The following is a 17,061-nucleotide window of genomic DNA, read 5'->3' as shown; positions in this document are numbered from 1 at the left end:
AAGGGGAATTTATCTATCTTTGGAGATGCCACTAATGAGCAAGTACAACAAGGATATCTTTATTTTTAGTTTGTTTTTGATTTTTGTTTCTCCTTTCAGGTAAATTAATTTTTCTAGACTTTGAATTTAATACTAAGCCTAGAGAATGCTAATACAGCCAGCCTTCTATATCTATGGGTTCCTCATCTGCAGATTCAACCAACGACAGGTTGAAAATATAACACACAGTCCAGCTGGTGTGGCTCAGTGGTTGAGCATCGACCCATGCACCAAGAGGTCGCCAGTTTGATTCCCAGTCAGGACACATGCCCAGGTTGTGGGCCCAATCCCCCAGTGGGGGGCATGCAGGAGGTGGCCAATCGATGTTCTCTCTCATCAATGTTTCTCTCTCTCTCTCCCTCTCACTTCCTCTCTCTCTAAAATCAATAGAGGGAAAAAAATGAAAACAAACAACAAAAAAGGAAATATTATACACACACACACAGAAATTACTATTGCTTCTGACGTGTATTATGTAGTTAGGCCTAAGATGGCATTTGAACTGAACATATACAGACTTTTTTCCTTGTCATTACTCCCTAAACAATATAGAATAACAACTACTTATATCACATTTACATTGAATTAAGTGTTATAAATAATCTAGAGATTAAAGTATGCAAGAGGATGTGCATAGGTTATGTGCAAGTACTAGGCTGTTTTATATAAGAGATTTGAGCATCCATAGATTGTGGTGTCTATGGGGAAACCGATACCCTGCGGACACTGAGGGACCACTGAATTAGCTATGTATTTGTCTGTTTTCTCTCTACACAAGAAGCACTGGCTATTCAAACATGTTTAAGGTCACCCAACCTTCATAAACTAAATGAGAGCTGAATGGCCTTTCCAGTCTCATGCCTACAGATACTCAGACTCATTAGATAGGCATCTCACCACATCACAGCAAAACTCAGGGAATAGAGCCTGCACGCCACCATTTCCCTCTTCATTCGTGATCTGAGCCATGCTTTGATGCAGAAATAAGGCAGGATCAGTCGCTGTGTCTGGCTAAGATAACAGAGAATTGACAAAAGGCACCTGAAAGACGTCGGAGGAGTGTGGGGTGTGATGTGAGTGTTTATTCCCCGGAAGAAGGCACAGAGGAGCTTTCTCCTCTTAACCTACTCACATCACACACACAACAAAAGAAGACAGAGAGCTTCATTCATAGAGGTCTTCTCTGCTTGAAGAAAAACCCAATGTATAAAAATTAGGGCTAACGGCAAGTAGAGTCAAAGAATCTAAGATAGCAAGAAAGGACTTAAGGACAATCTAATTGTATGTCATTATCTTACATTTGAGGAAGCTGAGATTTAGAGAAATAAAGTGGTCGTGACCCATTGACTGGCTCAAGAGTGGAACTCAGGACTTCGGCTAGTTTGAGTGCTTTCCTTTACGTTCCTTCAAAGTGATCTGATGGCCACCGGACGCTTCAGGAGACCTCCACTGCGTCCATGAGGCATCCAATACTAATGAAGGAGAGGAGCTGAAAGCAGGCTGATTGTGTCTGGTCTGACTTCACGTACCTGCTGGCTTCCTCAGGTGCACTTGACTGTCCAGCGACTGCTTTCTCTGAAGCACTTGCCAGGAGCCCGCCTGAGCTCGGGCCATCTCCGCCACTGCACATCTGTAAGCACCTTCATCCTCTGGGCCCGCAGTGAAGATCTTGAGAGAGAAAGCCTTGGGGCTTAACTTTGAAACCTGGAGTTGTCCTTGATTTGCTCTCTCTTTGTAGTCTTTCTTCAGGCCCAGAACTCCACCAGCATCAATGTGGGCTATTTCAATACCATTGAAGAACCAAACACCCTGAAACTGTGGGTTGCGGCCACTGCCCACTACCAGGCACTCCAGTTCTAAGGGGTTCCCTTCAGTAAATGTGCTCTTGGCCGTAATGTTGACTTTGAAATCTCTCACTAGGAAACAAAAGCAAGGCAGATATTTAGAGAAGTTACTGCATCTGTAGCAGAAAGAGATGACCGCCCTGTAAGGATGGTACAGGAATTGAATGTCATATGGGGGTTCAGTTCTAAGGAGCAGATAAACCAAAGAAATGCCTAGAATCAAAAATGCCCTTGACTATTTCTTAAATCACACAGAAAGAACAGCATACCTGTTTTCTGAATGCAATCCTATTAAGCAGCATGTATGCATAGATGTATAAAGTATCCAGTAATATGTTTCCCAAATAAAAATATAAAATATTTTATACTGGAAATTGTGATTTCTTACTCACTATTTTGGCTGAGAATATCCAGTGGACTTTTCCTAAGTTAAAAGCACATGTGATATATGACAAGTCCACAGATAATATCATTCTTAACAGTGAAAAGCTGGAAGCTTTTCCTCTAAGATCAACAGGAAGACAAGAATGCCCACTCTTACCATCTCTGTTCAGCATAGTACTGAAAGTACTAACCAGAGCAATTAGTAAAATCATCTGCTTGTAGATGACATGATCTTATATGTAGAAACCCCAAAGACACTACCCCAAAACTGTTAAAACTAATATACAATTTCAATAAAGTTGCAGAATAAACATCAATATACAAAAAAACAAAACAAAAAACTGCTGCATTAAAAAAAAAATCAGCATATTGATATGGCAGATTTTATTTATTTTACTTTTAAAATATATTTTTATTGCCCTAGCCGGTTTGGCTCAGCGGTTAGAGCGTCGGCCTGCGGTCCAGAGAGACCCGGGTTCGGTTCCCGCTAAGGGCACGTACCTTGGTTGCAGTTTGTCCCCGGCCCTGGTTGGGTCGTGTGGGTGGCAACCACTCGATGTGTCGCTTTCACGTCGATGTTTCTCTCTCTCTCTCTCCCACTCACTCTATCTGAACAAAATATCGAAAAATGTCCTCGGATGAGGATAAAAAAAAATATATATATATATATAATATATATATATATATATATTTTTTTTATTGATTTTAGAGAGGAAGGGAGAGGGAGAGAGAGAGAGAAATGTCAGTGAAAGAGAAACATCAATTTTTTTTATTTTTATTTTTTGGTATGTGTCCCTAGCGGGAATTGAACCTGGGACTCTCTGGTCTGCAGGCCGACACTCCAACTGCTGAGCCAAACCGGCCAGGGCAGAAACATCAATATTGATCAGCTGCCTCCTGCACATCCTCCTGCTAGGGATGGAACCTGTAACACAGACACGTGCCCTGACCAAGAATCCAACTGGTGACCTCTTGGTGCATGGGTTGATGCGCAACCACTGAGCCACACAAGCCAGGCATCTGTTGCATTTTTGTACACTAAAAACAAACTATTAGAAAAAGGAAATAAGAAAACATTCTTATTTACAATAGCATCAAAAAGAAGAAAATACTTAGGAATAAATTTAACTAAGGAGGTGAATGATCTATATATTGAAAACTATAAAACATTGATGAAAGATATTAAAGAAAACACAAATAAATGGAAAGATACCCTGTGTTCATGTGTTAGAAGAATTAATATTGATAAAATGTCCATACCACCCAAAGCAATCTACAGATTCAATGTAATCCCTATCAAAATTCTAATGGCTTTTTAAAATTACAGAAATAGAAAAAACAACCATAAAAGTCCCATGGAACCACAAAACATTTTGAATAGCCAAAGCAATTTTGAATAAGAACAAAGCTGGAGGTATCACACTTACTGATTTCAAAAGATACTACAAATTACAGTAATCAAAACAGTATGGTACTGACATAAAAATAGACATGTAGACCAGTGGAACAGAATACAGAGACCAGAAATAAATCCATACATTTACATCAATGGATCTTTGATAATGGTGTCAAGAAAACACAATGGAGAAGATATAGTCTTATTAAAAAATGATTTGAGAAAACTGGATATCTATATGGAGAAGAATGAAATTGGACCCTTATCTCACACCATATTGAAAAATCAACTCAAAATATAGTAAAGACTTAAATATAAGATCTGAAACTGTAAAATTACTGGAAGAAAACAGAGGGAAAGGCTTCTTGACATTAGTTTGGGCAATGATTTTTTGAGCCTTTAAAAGCACAGACAAAAAGCAAAAATTGACAAGTGAGATGGCATCAAGTTAAAAAGTTTCTGCACAGCAAAAGAAACAATCAACAGAATGAAGAGATAAGCTACAAAATGGGAGAAAATATTTGCAAACTGTATATCTGTTAAGAGGTAATATCTGACTTCCGGTCAAGATGGCGGTGTAGGTAACCGCCATATCTCATTCTCCCACAACCACATCAAAGTTACAACTAAACTACAGAACAACCATCATTCAAAACCTCCTGAAATCACGCTGAATGGAAGTCCTACAACTATGGAATTAAAGAAGCAGTCACATCGAGACTGGTAGAAGGGGTGGAGGCAGAGATGCTGGTCCCACACCCACGTGTGGCGGATAAAAATCAGGAGGATACCTCGGCTGGGAAGGTCCTCCCTGAGGACTGAGGGGTCCCCGTCCCACACCAGGGTTCCATTGCCAGGAAGAGAAGACCCCATAACTTCTGGCTGTAAAACCAGTGGAAACTGATGCTCAGGGAGGCTGAGGCAGCTGGAGCCCCAGGCAGCTCCTCTGAAAGGGCCCACACATGGACTTACTTGGATTTGCTCAGATTTACTCGGATTAGGCTCAGAGGGGAAGCAGCTCGAGGGGCACCAGAGACATACAGGGAAGAACTGAGCTGTTTGGCATTGGAGCGAGGGCTGGAGAGGGGGCTTTCTCCCCGAAAGACGTGCTGTCAGAGGTCTTTGTTCCTTTAGTGAGCCCTTCCCTGGGGCGGCAGACTGCCACCATATCTGGGACTTCAGCAACTTGGTTCACATTGTTTGCCCCACCCTGGTGATTCTCTGAGGCCCCGCCCCATCCAACTTTCAGGTCCACCCAAACCTTTGCCAGTTGCTTTCACATAGGATTGGCCTGTCTTGGATCCTGCTTCAAGTTTTCCTAAATCCTTTCAAACAAGCAGCATCTGGTCTCAGCTAGCCCCATACCTCTCATTAAGTAATACACAGAAACAAACACAGGGAGGCAGCCAAAATAAGGAGACAAAGAAGCAGGTCCCAAATGAAAGAACAGAACAAAACCCCAAGGAAAGAACTAAGCGAAATGGGGATAAGCAACTTAACAGATGCTGAGTTCAGAACACTGCTTATAAGGATGCTCAATGAACTTAGTGAGAACCTCAGCGAACCTAGTGAGGGCCTCAAGAGCATAAAAAAGGACCAGTCAGAAATGAAGGATGCACAGTCAGAAATGAAGGAGGCATTAACTGAAATAAATGATTTCAATAGTAGAGTAGGTAAAGCCATGAAACAAACCATCGATTTGGAATCTAAGGAAGCAAAAAACACCCAATCAGAACAGCAAAAAGAAAAAAGAATCCAAAAAAATGAGGATAGTGTAAGGAGCCTCTGGGACAACTTCAAGCATCTTGTGTTTGATCAGGAAATCGAAAACCTATTTGAAACAATAATGGCAGAAAACTTTCCTAACTTGGTGAAGGAAACAGACATACAAGTCCAGGAAGCATAGAGAGTCCCAAATAAGATGAACCCCAAGAGGCCCACACCAAGACATATCATCATCATAATGCAAAAGATTCAAGATAAAAAGAGAATCTTAAAAGCAAGAAAAAAGCAGTTAGTTTCCTACAAGGGAGTTCCCATAAGACTGTCAGCTGATTTCTCAAAAGAAACTTTGCAGGCCAGAAGGGAGTGGCAAGAAATATTCAGAGTGATGAAAAGCAAGAAACTACAACCAAGATTACTCTATCCTGCAAAGCTATCATTTAGAATTGATGGCCATATAAAGAGTTTCCCAGACAAGAAAAAGTTAGAGGAGTTCATCACCACCAAACCATTATTATATGAAATGTTGAAGGGTCATCTTGAAGAAAAAGATAAAAGATATGAACAAACAAAATGGCAATGAATACATAGCTATCAACAATTGAATCTACAAACAAAATGAACAAACAACAGAAACATTCTCATAGATATAGAGAACATTTTGTTGGTTACCAGATGGGAGAAAGGATGGGGGAATGGGTGAAAAAGGTGAAGGGATTAAGAAGTACAAATTGGTTGCTAGACTGACAAACCTCAAAGGGAAGGGGGGTTGAGGTGTGGGAAGAAATAAACCAAAGAACTTATATGCATATATGCATAACCAATGAACACAGACAACAATGTAGGAGAAGGCAGGAGGGAGGAGGAGGGGGTCAATGGCCAGCTCCACCTCTCAGCAGCTGGGTGACCTTGGGCAGAGCATTTAGCACCTGAACCTGGGGCTCAGGTTCTTCTCAGAGCCTGGCCAAAATGGTAACAACACTATTTCCATGTATGGCTTGTAGGATCTATCGAACATTTCAACAGATCTGAGCCCATACAAACCTTCCTGGGGACAGAGCCCAAAATTGGAAGTCTTCCGTTTGTTTATGCTTCCCGGACGACAAAAAGGAAAATTCCCTCAAGTTTTCTAAACATTTTTTTTTTTTTTTTTTAGATTCAAGAAAAGATGAGAAGAAAACTAAAAGTAATCCCATAAATACCCACTTTCAGCATATTAATTTTCTGAGAAGATAGTTACCTGCCGGCCGGATCCTCAGAGCTGTTTGATCTGTCTGCTTTTTTGTGATGAAAGTCCAGGTTTCATCTGGATCCTGGATCCATTCAGTTGCCTCACAGAACAGCTGGCCTTGATCTGAGGGCTGCAGGCTCCCTATGGACAGCCTAAAGGTAGAGGCTCCAAGCTTGTCAAAGCGCACGTCACCGGATGCAAACCTCTCTGTGTATGAGGGCCCAGGGATCAACATAAAATCTTTGGACAGGGAAATAATCTTGGTGGCTGGACTTTCTCCATCCTGCATCAGGTACCAGGTGACAGACAGGTGAGTATGCTGAGCTGTGGCTTTGGCTGCTTCACAGGTAAGTTCTAGTGGCTCACCTTCCTCCTTACTGAGTGTCTGGGAACTCATGGTGGCAAAGAGAGTGTCTGGAATAACTGGAAGCAAAGAAATAACGATAATTGGCCCAATACCTGTCAGACTAGCCTCCTTAGATGAAGATGGCACCCTGATCCACCATCTGTAAAGCACGTATTTTCAAGTTTCTTTTCCAGTAGCCATATGCATTCCCCGTTGCCAATGCAAACGCTGGCATCTATGTACATGCAGTCGATGGAAGTCAGCCAAGCTAATGGCTCCCTGATGTATTAACCCTAACATTACATTTTTAGTTTTGCTATTCAGACACAGACTATTTAAAGGAGAAAGCCCGCCCTGCTGGTGTGGCTCAGTGGCTGAGTGTCAACCTAAGAGGTCACCAGTTCGATTCAGAGTACATGCTCAGGTTGTAGGCCCAGTCCCCAGTGGGGGCTATGCAGGAAAAGGCCATTTGATGTTCTCTCTCATTGATGTTTCTACCTCTCCCTCTCACTTCCCCTCTCTCTAAAATCAATGAAGAAAAAAATATATACATTAAAAGGGAAACCCTGGGAGCTAGAAGACCTAGATTCTGATCCTAACTCTGTCCCTGTTTGACTACATGAACTGCAGCAAGTCACTTCACTTTCTTGGGCCTTAACCTGCTTCTTTATAAAATAAAATTCTGAAACAATCTGTTGTTATTTGTCAGTCATAGCCAAAATGTAATCTTTATAAAAGTGTTTATAACCATCCTAGCACCTTATCATTCGCTCTGTCCTCAAGGGAAATGACAAGGCCTAAGCGTAGGTGAAGGCAACACCTAAATTCAATCAATGAATATTTACTGAGCATCTACTCAATGGGTGAGTGCTAATAATAGTGGTATGAATAGAGCATCAAGAGGGAAAAAAAATTGGAATACTGCCTGAGACAGTCAGGACAGGTTTCACAGCAGAGGTAATATCTAAACTAGGTCCTGAAGTATATGCAGGAGTTTGCTAGGCTGAAAAAGGGGTAATAAGATATTCTAGGCAAAGGGAAAGAATGGTAATTGCAAAAATTATTACCCTCTCCTTTTAGGCAAATATGGTAGAGAATGGTAGGTTTGAAAATAATTCCCAGTTAATGACTTACCACCTAGATTTTAATACCAGCTCTTATCACATTAATGTTCTGCCTTCCAGGAGAAGACATAACATGGTGAGAACTCTCAAAACTTTGACTGGTGCTGTTGCTATTATCAACTATGTGTGGCTGTGGATAAGGCCTTGGGAAGACCACACACTATCTCAATCTTTATGGCAAAGTTGATTGGAATAATTAATTGAGAGCTTTAGAGACCATGAAATACCTATTTGTGACAAATCCCCAAAATATCCAGAGAGGTACGTGGGCTCTTTGGCCAAAGCAAATAGCACAGTATAAAGCCATATCACTTTGCAAGGCACTGTGGTGACGGAGACCCTGGCTGCTCAGGCTGGCTAGCGGAGGAGGGCACACAACTCACCGATTAGAGTAGTCTTCGCACTGTAACTCCCAAAGTATCTTTCATCAGTGTTCGGTGTGTGACACTCATATTCACCAGAATCCTTCACCTGGAGCTTTGAGATGTGCAACAGTACTGAGTTGCCCTGGACCCTCTCCACGTAGATATCCCCGCTTTGCACCCGCTGCACATACTTTGTGTAAGAGTAGTCGGCGTCTTTGGTGCTAACAATCTGGATTTCTTGGTTCGGGGCTGTCGGCAGGTAAACAGACCACTGGAAATGTTGCTCGGAAGGTCCCTGGTGGCCACTTACATTGCAGCCAATGCTGACAGGGTAACCTTCAGCTCTAAACAGCGGTCCTTTCTGAACTGTTACTTCTCTCTGGCCAATGCTGAGCTTAGCTTTCAAGTACAAGAAAGAAAGGGGGAATAAAAATAGATTAGTGTCCTAGTTCCCAATGTGCTGCCTTCTGTGGCTCCCTGTATTACAATTCCAGTAAATGAGATTGCAGGTTATTAGCTATCATCAACTCAAGTGTTCAACACCTTCGTCAAGCCAAGGAGCAGTAGAGTGATTCCATAAATTGTTTTTTGTTTTTGTTTTTTAAATATAGAACTTTAACTTCCATCATCATCTCTAGTCTCTTAAAACAAGTCTAGCCCTGGCAAGTGTTGCTCAGTTGTTTGAGCATCATCCAGTGCACCGAAAGGTTGCCAGTTCAATTGCCAGTCAGGGCATGTGCCCAGGTTGTGGTCTCAATCCCAGGTAGGAGTAGTGCAGGAGGCAGCCAATCAATGTCTCTCTCTCTCTCTCTCTCTCTCTCTCTCTCTTTCTCCCTCTCCCTCTCCCTTCCTCTCTAAAAATTAATTTAAAAAATATTTTTAAAAACTAAAGGAAAAAAGCCTAGTTTCATCCACTTAATAACATGGCCTCTACCATGAAACATATCTGCTTATCTAAGTGCATTTATTTTAAGGTAAATACGATGTGTGATGATTCACCTGAACATTATTTTTTGGGAAAATTCAGCAGGTACCCCCTATGACTCAAATTACTGGGCAGCTTTTCTCACAGTCGTGATTGCTGCAGAGGCAGTTTCCAGCGCTGCCCATGGGGCCATGCTCTTTCCTGCAGGTTGGTTAGAACTATTTGCAGCTGCTGGTCACATCTGATGCAAGATCAGCTAAAATTAGCATCTGAAGAGATAGCAGTACTTCCTTTCTATACTGTGGAGGGGTTTTTGTTTGGTAATTTTTATTTTTTATTATATTTTATTATTATTATCTTTAAAAATGTTTTTTCCTTTATTGATTTTAGAGAGAGAGGAAGTGAAAGGGAGAGAGAGACAGAAACATCAATGAGAGAGAACATCGATTGGTCGCCTCCCGCATGCCCCCCACTGGAGGTCGGGCCCACAATCTGGGCATGTGTCCTGGCTGAGAATCAAACCGGTGACCTCCTGATGCTCAACCACTGAACCACACCTGCCGGACTGTTTTGTAATTTTTAAAAGAGCCACTACAACTTTATTGAAAAGCTTCATAAAGATGGCTGCCAAGTCCAGCAGGATCTGAAATCAGAATTTATTTTAGTTCTTCTATTACCCCAAGTTTTCATTTGGGACCACTGTGGAATTTTTCCTGTTGGGACAAATCTCATGTATTGGATTTAAAAGAGAAAATATTATTAAATGGTAACATTTCCTCTGATAAACACATTTTCAAAATCAAGCATTTTGCAGAAATTAAAGTGAGTTTATTTATGCTAATATTAAAGGCTAGTTTGTGTTACAGAAAGAACAAAGAAGAGATGACAGAGATGCCACAAGGGTGAGCTAGATCTTTCCCTGGGGCCAAGGGTCAGCAGACAGTGGGTGAGGTGGCGAGACATCAAAAAAGGTCACAAATTGGGAGAGTTAATCTGAAGAAATGAACAGAATGGGGTTCATAAGAAGATATGGAAAAAGCAGAGCATCTGCTAAATTTTGTAACTACAGGACAAAGAATAAAGGAGACCGAAGGGAAAAAATTGAGAGAAAGGAAAACAATTCTGATAGAAGAAGGCTACAAAAAAACGGGCAGAAAGGGTATGTGGTCACCTGATACAGTCAACTAAAAACTGCACTTGGGAATGCTCAGTGCAAAATGGAAAATAAACACCCAACCAATCAACCAACCAACCACACACATTTCCAGTAATAATTTAAAATACACTAATTTATTCATAAATCCCAATTTCATATTTATATTATGCCTAGAAATAGAAGGTAGACCATCTGAGAAAATTTTAAATTATTACTTACCAAAAAAAAAAAAAATTTATACTAGAGAGGCAATTGGAAACAATTCCAGCAGTGCCAGCCAGTCTTAGGCGCACATCTTAGAGAAATGTGTGCACTGTGCATCAGGCTGTGCTGTTCATTACAGCCCAAACTAGAGACCACCCATATGTCCATCGACAGCAGAATAGATGAATTCAGTATATTCATAAAATGAAATAGTTGCAATAAAATGAATAACTTCAATAAAAGATGCAAAATACTTTTGAATCTTTTTTACTATATAGAGAATGATGCTACTCTTTATAAAGTTTTAAAACAGGCAAAACTACGCTGTATTGTTTAGTAATGCAAACATAAGGGGTGAAAATATTTGAAAAGAAAGGAAAAGCTAGGAAGTGGTTATCATGAAAGTCAGATAACTGACTGTGGCAGGGGGAGGGTTGTGATCTGCACAGGGCACATGGCAGGGTTGGTGGGTTCTTCTTGGGTCCTAGCAACATTCTGTTTCTTGACCTGGGTAGTGATTACATGGTTTCTACTTTTTACTTATTTGTTCAACAACACATTTATGTTTTATTAACTTTTTGTGTGCATTATATTTCACAATAAAAATATCTTTAAAAATATAGTTTCTGAGGTATGTACCACTAACCTGTTTATATCAGGGCACGTTTCCACAATGTTTTTGGTTGCTAGGCAACACCTCTTCAACATTTTCCATGACTTTTCAGAGAGATGTGGACCGCATTTGACACATTTTATTGTGAAAACTAGCATTTCATTTTATATTGTTTTATTTGCCGATTCTATAAATATTTATTCAACCACTTACAGTATTTCTGATGCTTCAGGAACCAAGATATGGAGAGGAGTTTGAGATAGTCTCTGACTTCTAAATTTTATAATTTGGTCAAGTAGGATAATAGTCGTAATAGAGAGATGTGATAAAAATGCTTTAAGGAATTTGAAGAAAGGAGAGATTATATTTTTTTGAGGTGGGAAATAGGTCAGGTTTATGAAAGAGACAGTATTAGAAATGGACTTTGGAGAATTGGAAATATGATTATTTTAGTGGGGAGACAGGATTTTTTAGGTAAGGAGACTTTATGAAGAGACTGAGTAGGAATCAAAAGACTTGTTGAAGGAAATAGGGAGTCGTCAGTTAGATTAGGGGAAGAGTTACATGAAGATTAATAGGGGGTAAGAATGGGGAGGACATTTGGGTCCAAAATATGAACGACTTGACTCTCATGATTAAATGTTTGAACTTGATTGATTTAGGCCATGGAAAATACACTGCAAGTGTTTGAAAAGTCTTAGGAAAATCAACCTGACAGTTGTGTGTAGCATGATGGAAATTAGAAACAGACATGAGGTAAATATAGCCTAGGAGAGAAGTGATGGAGGCAAGAGGAATAGAAAGAATGGGATTATAATCTTAAGGTCACAGTGGTGATGACATCTATAGTTTTCCAATGTTTTGGATGCTTAGAGGTAGTAGGGGTAGTCAGAGTGAGGGGTGACAGATCAAGTATACAAAACTAAGGACTAGCCGGCTCAGAGGTTGAGCATCGACCCATGCACCAAGAGGTAACCGGTCAGCACACATGCCCAGATTGTAGGCCAAATCCCCACTGGGGGGGCATGCAAGAGGCGACCAATTGATATTATCTCTCATTGATGTTTCCATCTCTCTCTCCCTCTCCCTTCCTCTCTCTCTAAACAATAAAGAAAGAAAAAATAAAAACAAAAAACTAAGGACTAAGTCCAAGAGCTCATTTATCCATGATATAGACCTCATCTAGCACCATATTATAACTGGATTAATTAGTACTTATATTTACTAAAAATATAAATTAGGACAAAGTATGTATTTGCTAAACAATGCACTTGATCAACTGGTCATCATTTAATTAATTTCCTTCATTTCCCCCTCAATATTTGTGATGACTAATAGCAGGCTTCCTAAGTTTTGTCAAGTTACTTCCTGATTTGTGTGTTCTTCACATAAAAACTGTGGTTCTATACAAAATTAGTGCTGAGGATGATTCAGAATTTAGAAGAAATAAAATATATAGCCCAGTATAGGTCATGGTTTAAATGGGTTAAGGAAAAGCTTCCAGCTTCCCTTTTAGAACTGTGATTACTGCTTTCTTTCCCCCAGACCTTCCAGCCTGCTCACAAAGAGAGAGAGAGAGAGAGAGAGAGAGAGAGAGAGAGAGAGAGAGAGAATTTGCAATTGTCTGGCTTGCCCAATATAAGCCCAGCTTCCTCCTACACACAAGCCAAACATATACTCGAAATTCACAAAGCAAATACACTTGAGAATCACACTCAAATACACTTGAGAACAGGACAAACAGGAACACACCAGCCAACAATCCCCAAAGGATCCCACCAGTCCACCTAGCCAGTCTAGTGGGTACTGATCACCCAGGCCACCTCTCACCCCACCAAGCCCCAGATCTGATCCTTACCTCACATGATCCAATGTCCCTTGCAACATGAGTCCAGTTCAACTCAAGCCAATGTTTATTAAGCACATCCTTTTCATGCTTTAGCCACAGCCCTGGTCATACTGACTAATTTCTTCTAGTTCCCCTATGGTTCTAGTCATTCAAGTCCCTTCACTAACTCAATCCAATGTCTGTAAAGCAGGAGTTCTTAACCTGGGTCCACATACAGGATTAAAAAGTTCATAAACCTGGGTGAAAAAAACAACACCCTACATTTTCATTTTCACTAATCTTCATAGAAATTTAGCATTTCTTTCAGTCCTGAATGTAGACAACAAACCAGAAATATTTTCATATCAAATTACAGTTGTTGCAAATATCTTGAAATATTTTTCATATTCATTACTACTCTGAAGTTTGGTGGTTAACAGACCACCTCTAGTTCATTTCATAATGTGTAAAGAAACAAATACATGACTATACCATAATCTATTTAAAAATATGTTGGCCCGAAAAACGCGGTATCGCGTCATCCCACAACCACATCAAAGTTACAACTAAACTACAGAACAACCATCATTCAAAACCGCCTGAAATCCAGCTGAGTGGAAGTCCTACAACTACTGAATTAAAGAAGAAGCTGCATCGAGACTGGTAGGAGGGGCGGAGGCAATACGGGCTGGTCCTACACCCAAGTGTGGCGGATAAAAATCAGGAGGACACGTCGGCTGGGAAGGTCCTTCCTGAGGACTGAGGGGTCCCCGTCCCACACCAGGCGCCCCACTCAGAGTTCCAGTGCCAGGAAGAGAAGTCCCCATAACTTCTGGCTGGAAAAACCAGCAGAAACTGAGGCTCAGGAAGGCTGACGTGGCTGGAGCCCCAGGCAGCTCCTTAAAGGGCCCACACACAGACTTATCAGACTCTCTCCCTCTAAGCCTGGAGGGGAGGCAGCTCAGAGGTGGCAGAGACATACAGGGAAGAACTGAGCTGTTTGGCACTGGAGCGAGGGCTGGAGAGGGGGCTTTCTCTGGGACAAACGTGCTGTCAGAGGCCTTTGTTTCTTTGGTGAGCCCTTGCCTGGGGCAGCAGACAGCCCCCATATCTGGGACTCCAGCAAACTGGCTCATAGTGGTAGCCCTGCCCTGGTGATTCCCTGAGCTCCACCCCACCCAACTTTCAGGCCCACCCAAGCTGTTGCCAGTTGCTTCACCATAGGATTGGCCTGTCTTGGATCCTGCTTCCTGTTTTCCTAAATTCTTTCAAAGAAGCAGCATCTGGTCTCAGCTAGCCCCATACCTCTCATTAAGTAATACACAGAAACAAACACAGGGAGGCAGCCAAAATAAGGAGACAAAGAAGCAGGTCCCAAATGAAAGAACAGAACAAAACCCCAAGAAAAGAACTAAGTGAAATGGAGATAAGCAACTTAACAGATGCTGAGTTCAAAATACTGCTTATAAGGATGCTCAATGAACTTAGTGAGAACCTCAGCGAACCTAGTGAGGGCCTCAAGAGCATAAAAAAGGACCAGTCAGAAATGAAGGATGCACAGTCAGAAATGAAGGAGGCATTAACTAAAATAAAGAATAATTTACACAGATTCAATAGCAGAGTAGGTAAAGCCATGAAACAAACCATCGATTTGGAATCTAAGGAAGCAAAAAACACCCAATCAGAACAGCAAAAAGAAAAAGAATCCAAAAAAATGAGGATAATGTAAGGAGCCTCTGGGACAACTTCAAGCGTGCCAACATTCGCATCTTGGGGGTGCCAGAAGGAGAAGAGAGAGAACAAGAAATTGAAAACCTATTTGAAACAATAATGGCAGAAAACTTTCCTAATTTGGTGAAGGAAACAGACATATAAGTCCAGGAAGCATAGAGAGTCTCAAACAAGATGAACCTCAAGAGGCCCACACCAAGACACATCATCATCAAAATGCCAAAGGTTAAAGACAGAGAGAATCTTAAAAGCAGCAAGAGAAAAGCGTTAGTTACCTACAAGGGAGTTCCCATTAGGCTGTCAGCTGATTTCTCAAAAGAAACTTTGCCGGCCAGAAGGGAGTGGCAAGAAATATTCAGAGTGATGAAAAGCAAGAAACTACAACCAAGATCACTCTATCCTGCAAAACTGTCATTTAGAATCGATGGCCATATAAAGAGTTTTCCAGACAAGAAAAAGTTAAAGGAGTTCATCACCACCAAACCGTTATTATATGAAATGATGAAGGGTCTTTTTGAAGAAATTGATAAAATATATGAACAAACAAAATGGCAATGAATACATATCTATCAACGATGGAATCTACAAACAAAATGAACAGGCAGAACAGAAACATTCTCATAGATACAGAGAACATTTTGTTGGTTGCCAGATGGGAGGAGGGTTGGGGGAATGGGTGAAAAAGGTGAAGGGATTAAGAAGCACAAATTCATTGTTAGACTGACAAACCTCAAAGGAAAAGGGGTTGGAGGTGGGAAGAAATAAACTAAAGAACTTATATGCATAACTAATGGACACAGACAATAGTGTGGGAAAAGGTGGGAGGGGGGCGGGAGTGGGGAGGAGGGGGTCAATGGGTGAAAAATGAGGAACATCTGTAATACATTCAACAATAAAGATTAAAAATAATAATAGCAATAATAAAATATGTTGGCCCTGGCCAGTGCGGCTCAGTTGGTTGGAGCATCATCCTGTATATCAAAAAAAGGTGGCGGGTTTGATCCCCAGTCAGGGCACGTTCAGAAGGCAACAAATCGATTTTTCTCTCTCACATTGATGTTTTTCTCTCTCATCCTCTCTTTCTCTCCCTTCCTCTCTCTAAAATTAATTTTAAAATATTTTGATAATTGCATTTCAATATGAATGATTTCCCCTAGAATTTTTTGTACTTTATTTTATGCATTTAAGAAATTATTCTAAGATAGGATCTACAGACTTTACCAGATGCTAAAGGAACCCACTGCACAAATTAGTACCTGCTCATTGCTCTAGCTACTCTGGAACTATGTCGTTCCCTCCCCAGTTCACCTGTTCTCCCATTCACTTCACACTTCCCTTTCCTCCCCTGTGCCCTGGCATGCACAAATGCCCCGGCCAGCTATGGCCTCTGCAGATGTTCCTCAGCAAAGCCAAGGGAATCCTCCTGCCCCTCTCAGCCTCTCTGTAGACAATTCCCACTTTAGCCCAGGTGAAGCCCAGAACCTTCTTTTAGCTTAGCCTAAAACTACTAAGTGTTCTCATGACCTTTCCTTCTATCCCCAAGGCACACTTATGTAGTCGAGCTCTGACATCAGGCAAACGCTGAGATCACCTCCCAGTCTGCAGAGCTAAGCCTCTTCTCTCCAGGGATGGGCTCGCCCAGGAAGACAAGGTAAAGGCGGAGCCAGCAAAACACACAGATCTGGCATCACAGACAAAAGCTGAGAAGCAATGCCAGCCCCAGAGAAGTGTGACCTCATTTTCCTGTAGAATCCAAATTGTCCTCTTCCATCACCCAATCACCCCTGTGACAGGAGACAAATGCAGAATGATGACACTCACTCAGAAAGAGAAGGAAAGATGCCACACGTGGGATGCGCGCCATTGGGACCAGTACAGAGCTCCCCTGGTAGTGTCACTGAAGTTGCTCAGAGCTGAGTGACAAATGCTATGTGTTCACTATGGTGGCAAAGAGGAAGCGGTGTGGTTTCCAGCCCCCTGAGAAGCAGGGATGACTTGCAAAAGCAAAACTGGTTACATTATGGTTCTTTTCTAATTGCTCTAATTTGGGTATGAAAAAGTTATCTTCATGGGTAAGTATATATTTATACAGATAAAAATAAGAAAATATGGGTCTCATCCTGGCTAAATATGCATCAGTAGGTAATCACAAA

General features: G+C 41.2%; 1 protein-coding gene across 1 annotated transcript in view; it reads right to left on the bottom strand.

Moving 5' to 3' along the window:
* CD101 (CD101 molecule) overlaps positions 1 to 16,839 on the bottom strand; it is a 36,860-nt gene extending 20,021 nt beyond the window's left edge. Inside the window, exons 1-4 of the mRNA XM_036273478.1 lie at positions 16,730 to 16,839; positions 8,470 to 8,850; positions 6,626 to 7,039; positions 1,569 to 1,955 (exon numbers count right to left, since the gene is read on the bottom strand). Coding sequence (XP_036129371.1) covers positions 1,569 to 1,955; positions 6,626 to 7,039; positions 8,470 to 8,850; positions 16,730 to 16,772 — 1,225 coding nt within the window. The 5' untranslated portion in view covers positions 16,773 to 16,839. The remainder of the gene's footprint in view (positions 1 to 1,568; positions 1,956 to 6,625; positions 7,040 to 8,469; positions 8,851 to 16,729) is intronic.
* Between the last annotated feature and the right edge of the window lie 222 nt (positions 16,840 to 17,061).

Source organism: Molossus molossus, unplaced genomic scaffold (assembly GCF_014108415.1).
Source record: "Molossus molossus isolate mMolMol1 unplaced genomic scaffold, mMolMol1.p scaffold_m16_p_20, whole genome shotgun sequence".
NCBI classification, from domain to species: domain Eukaryota; kingdom Metazoa; phylum Chordata; class Mammalia; order Chiroptera; family Molossidae; genus Molossus; species Molossus molossus.
Note: the sequence above shows the minus strand (reverse complement) of the source record. Positions and strands in the feature narration are given on the sequence as shown.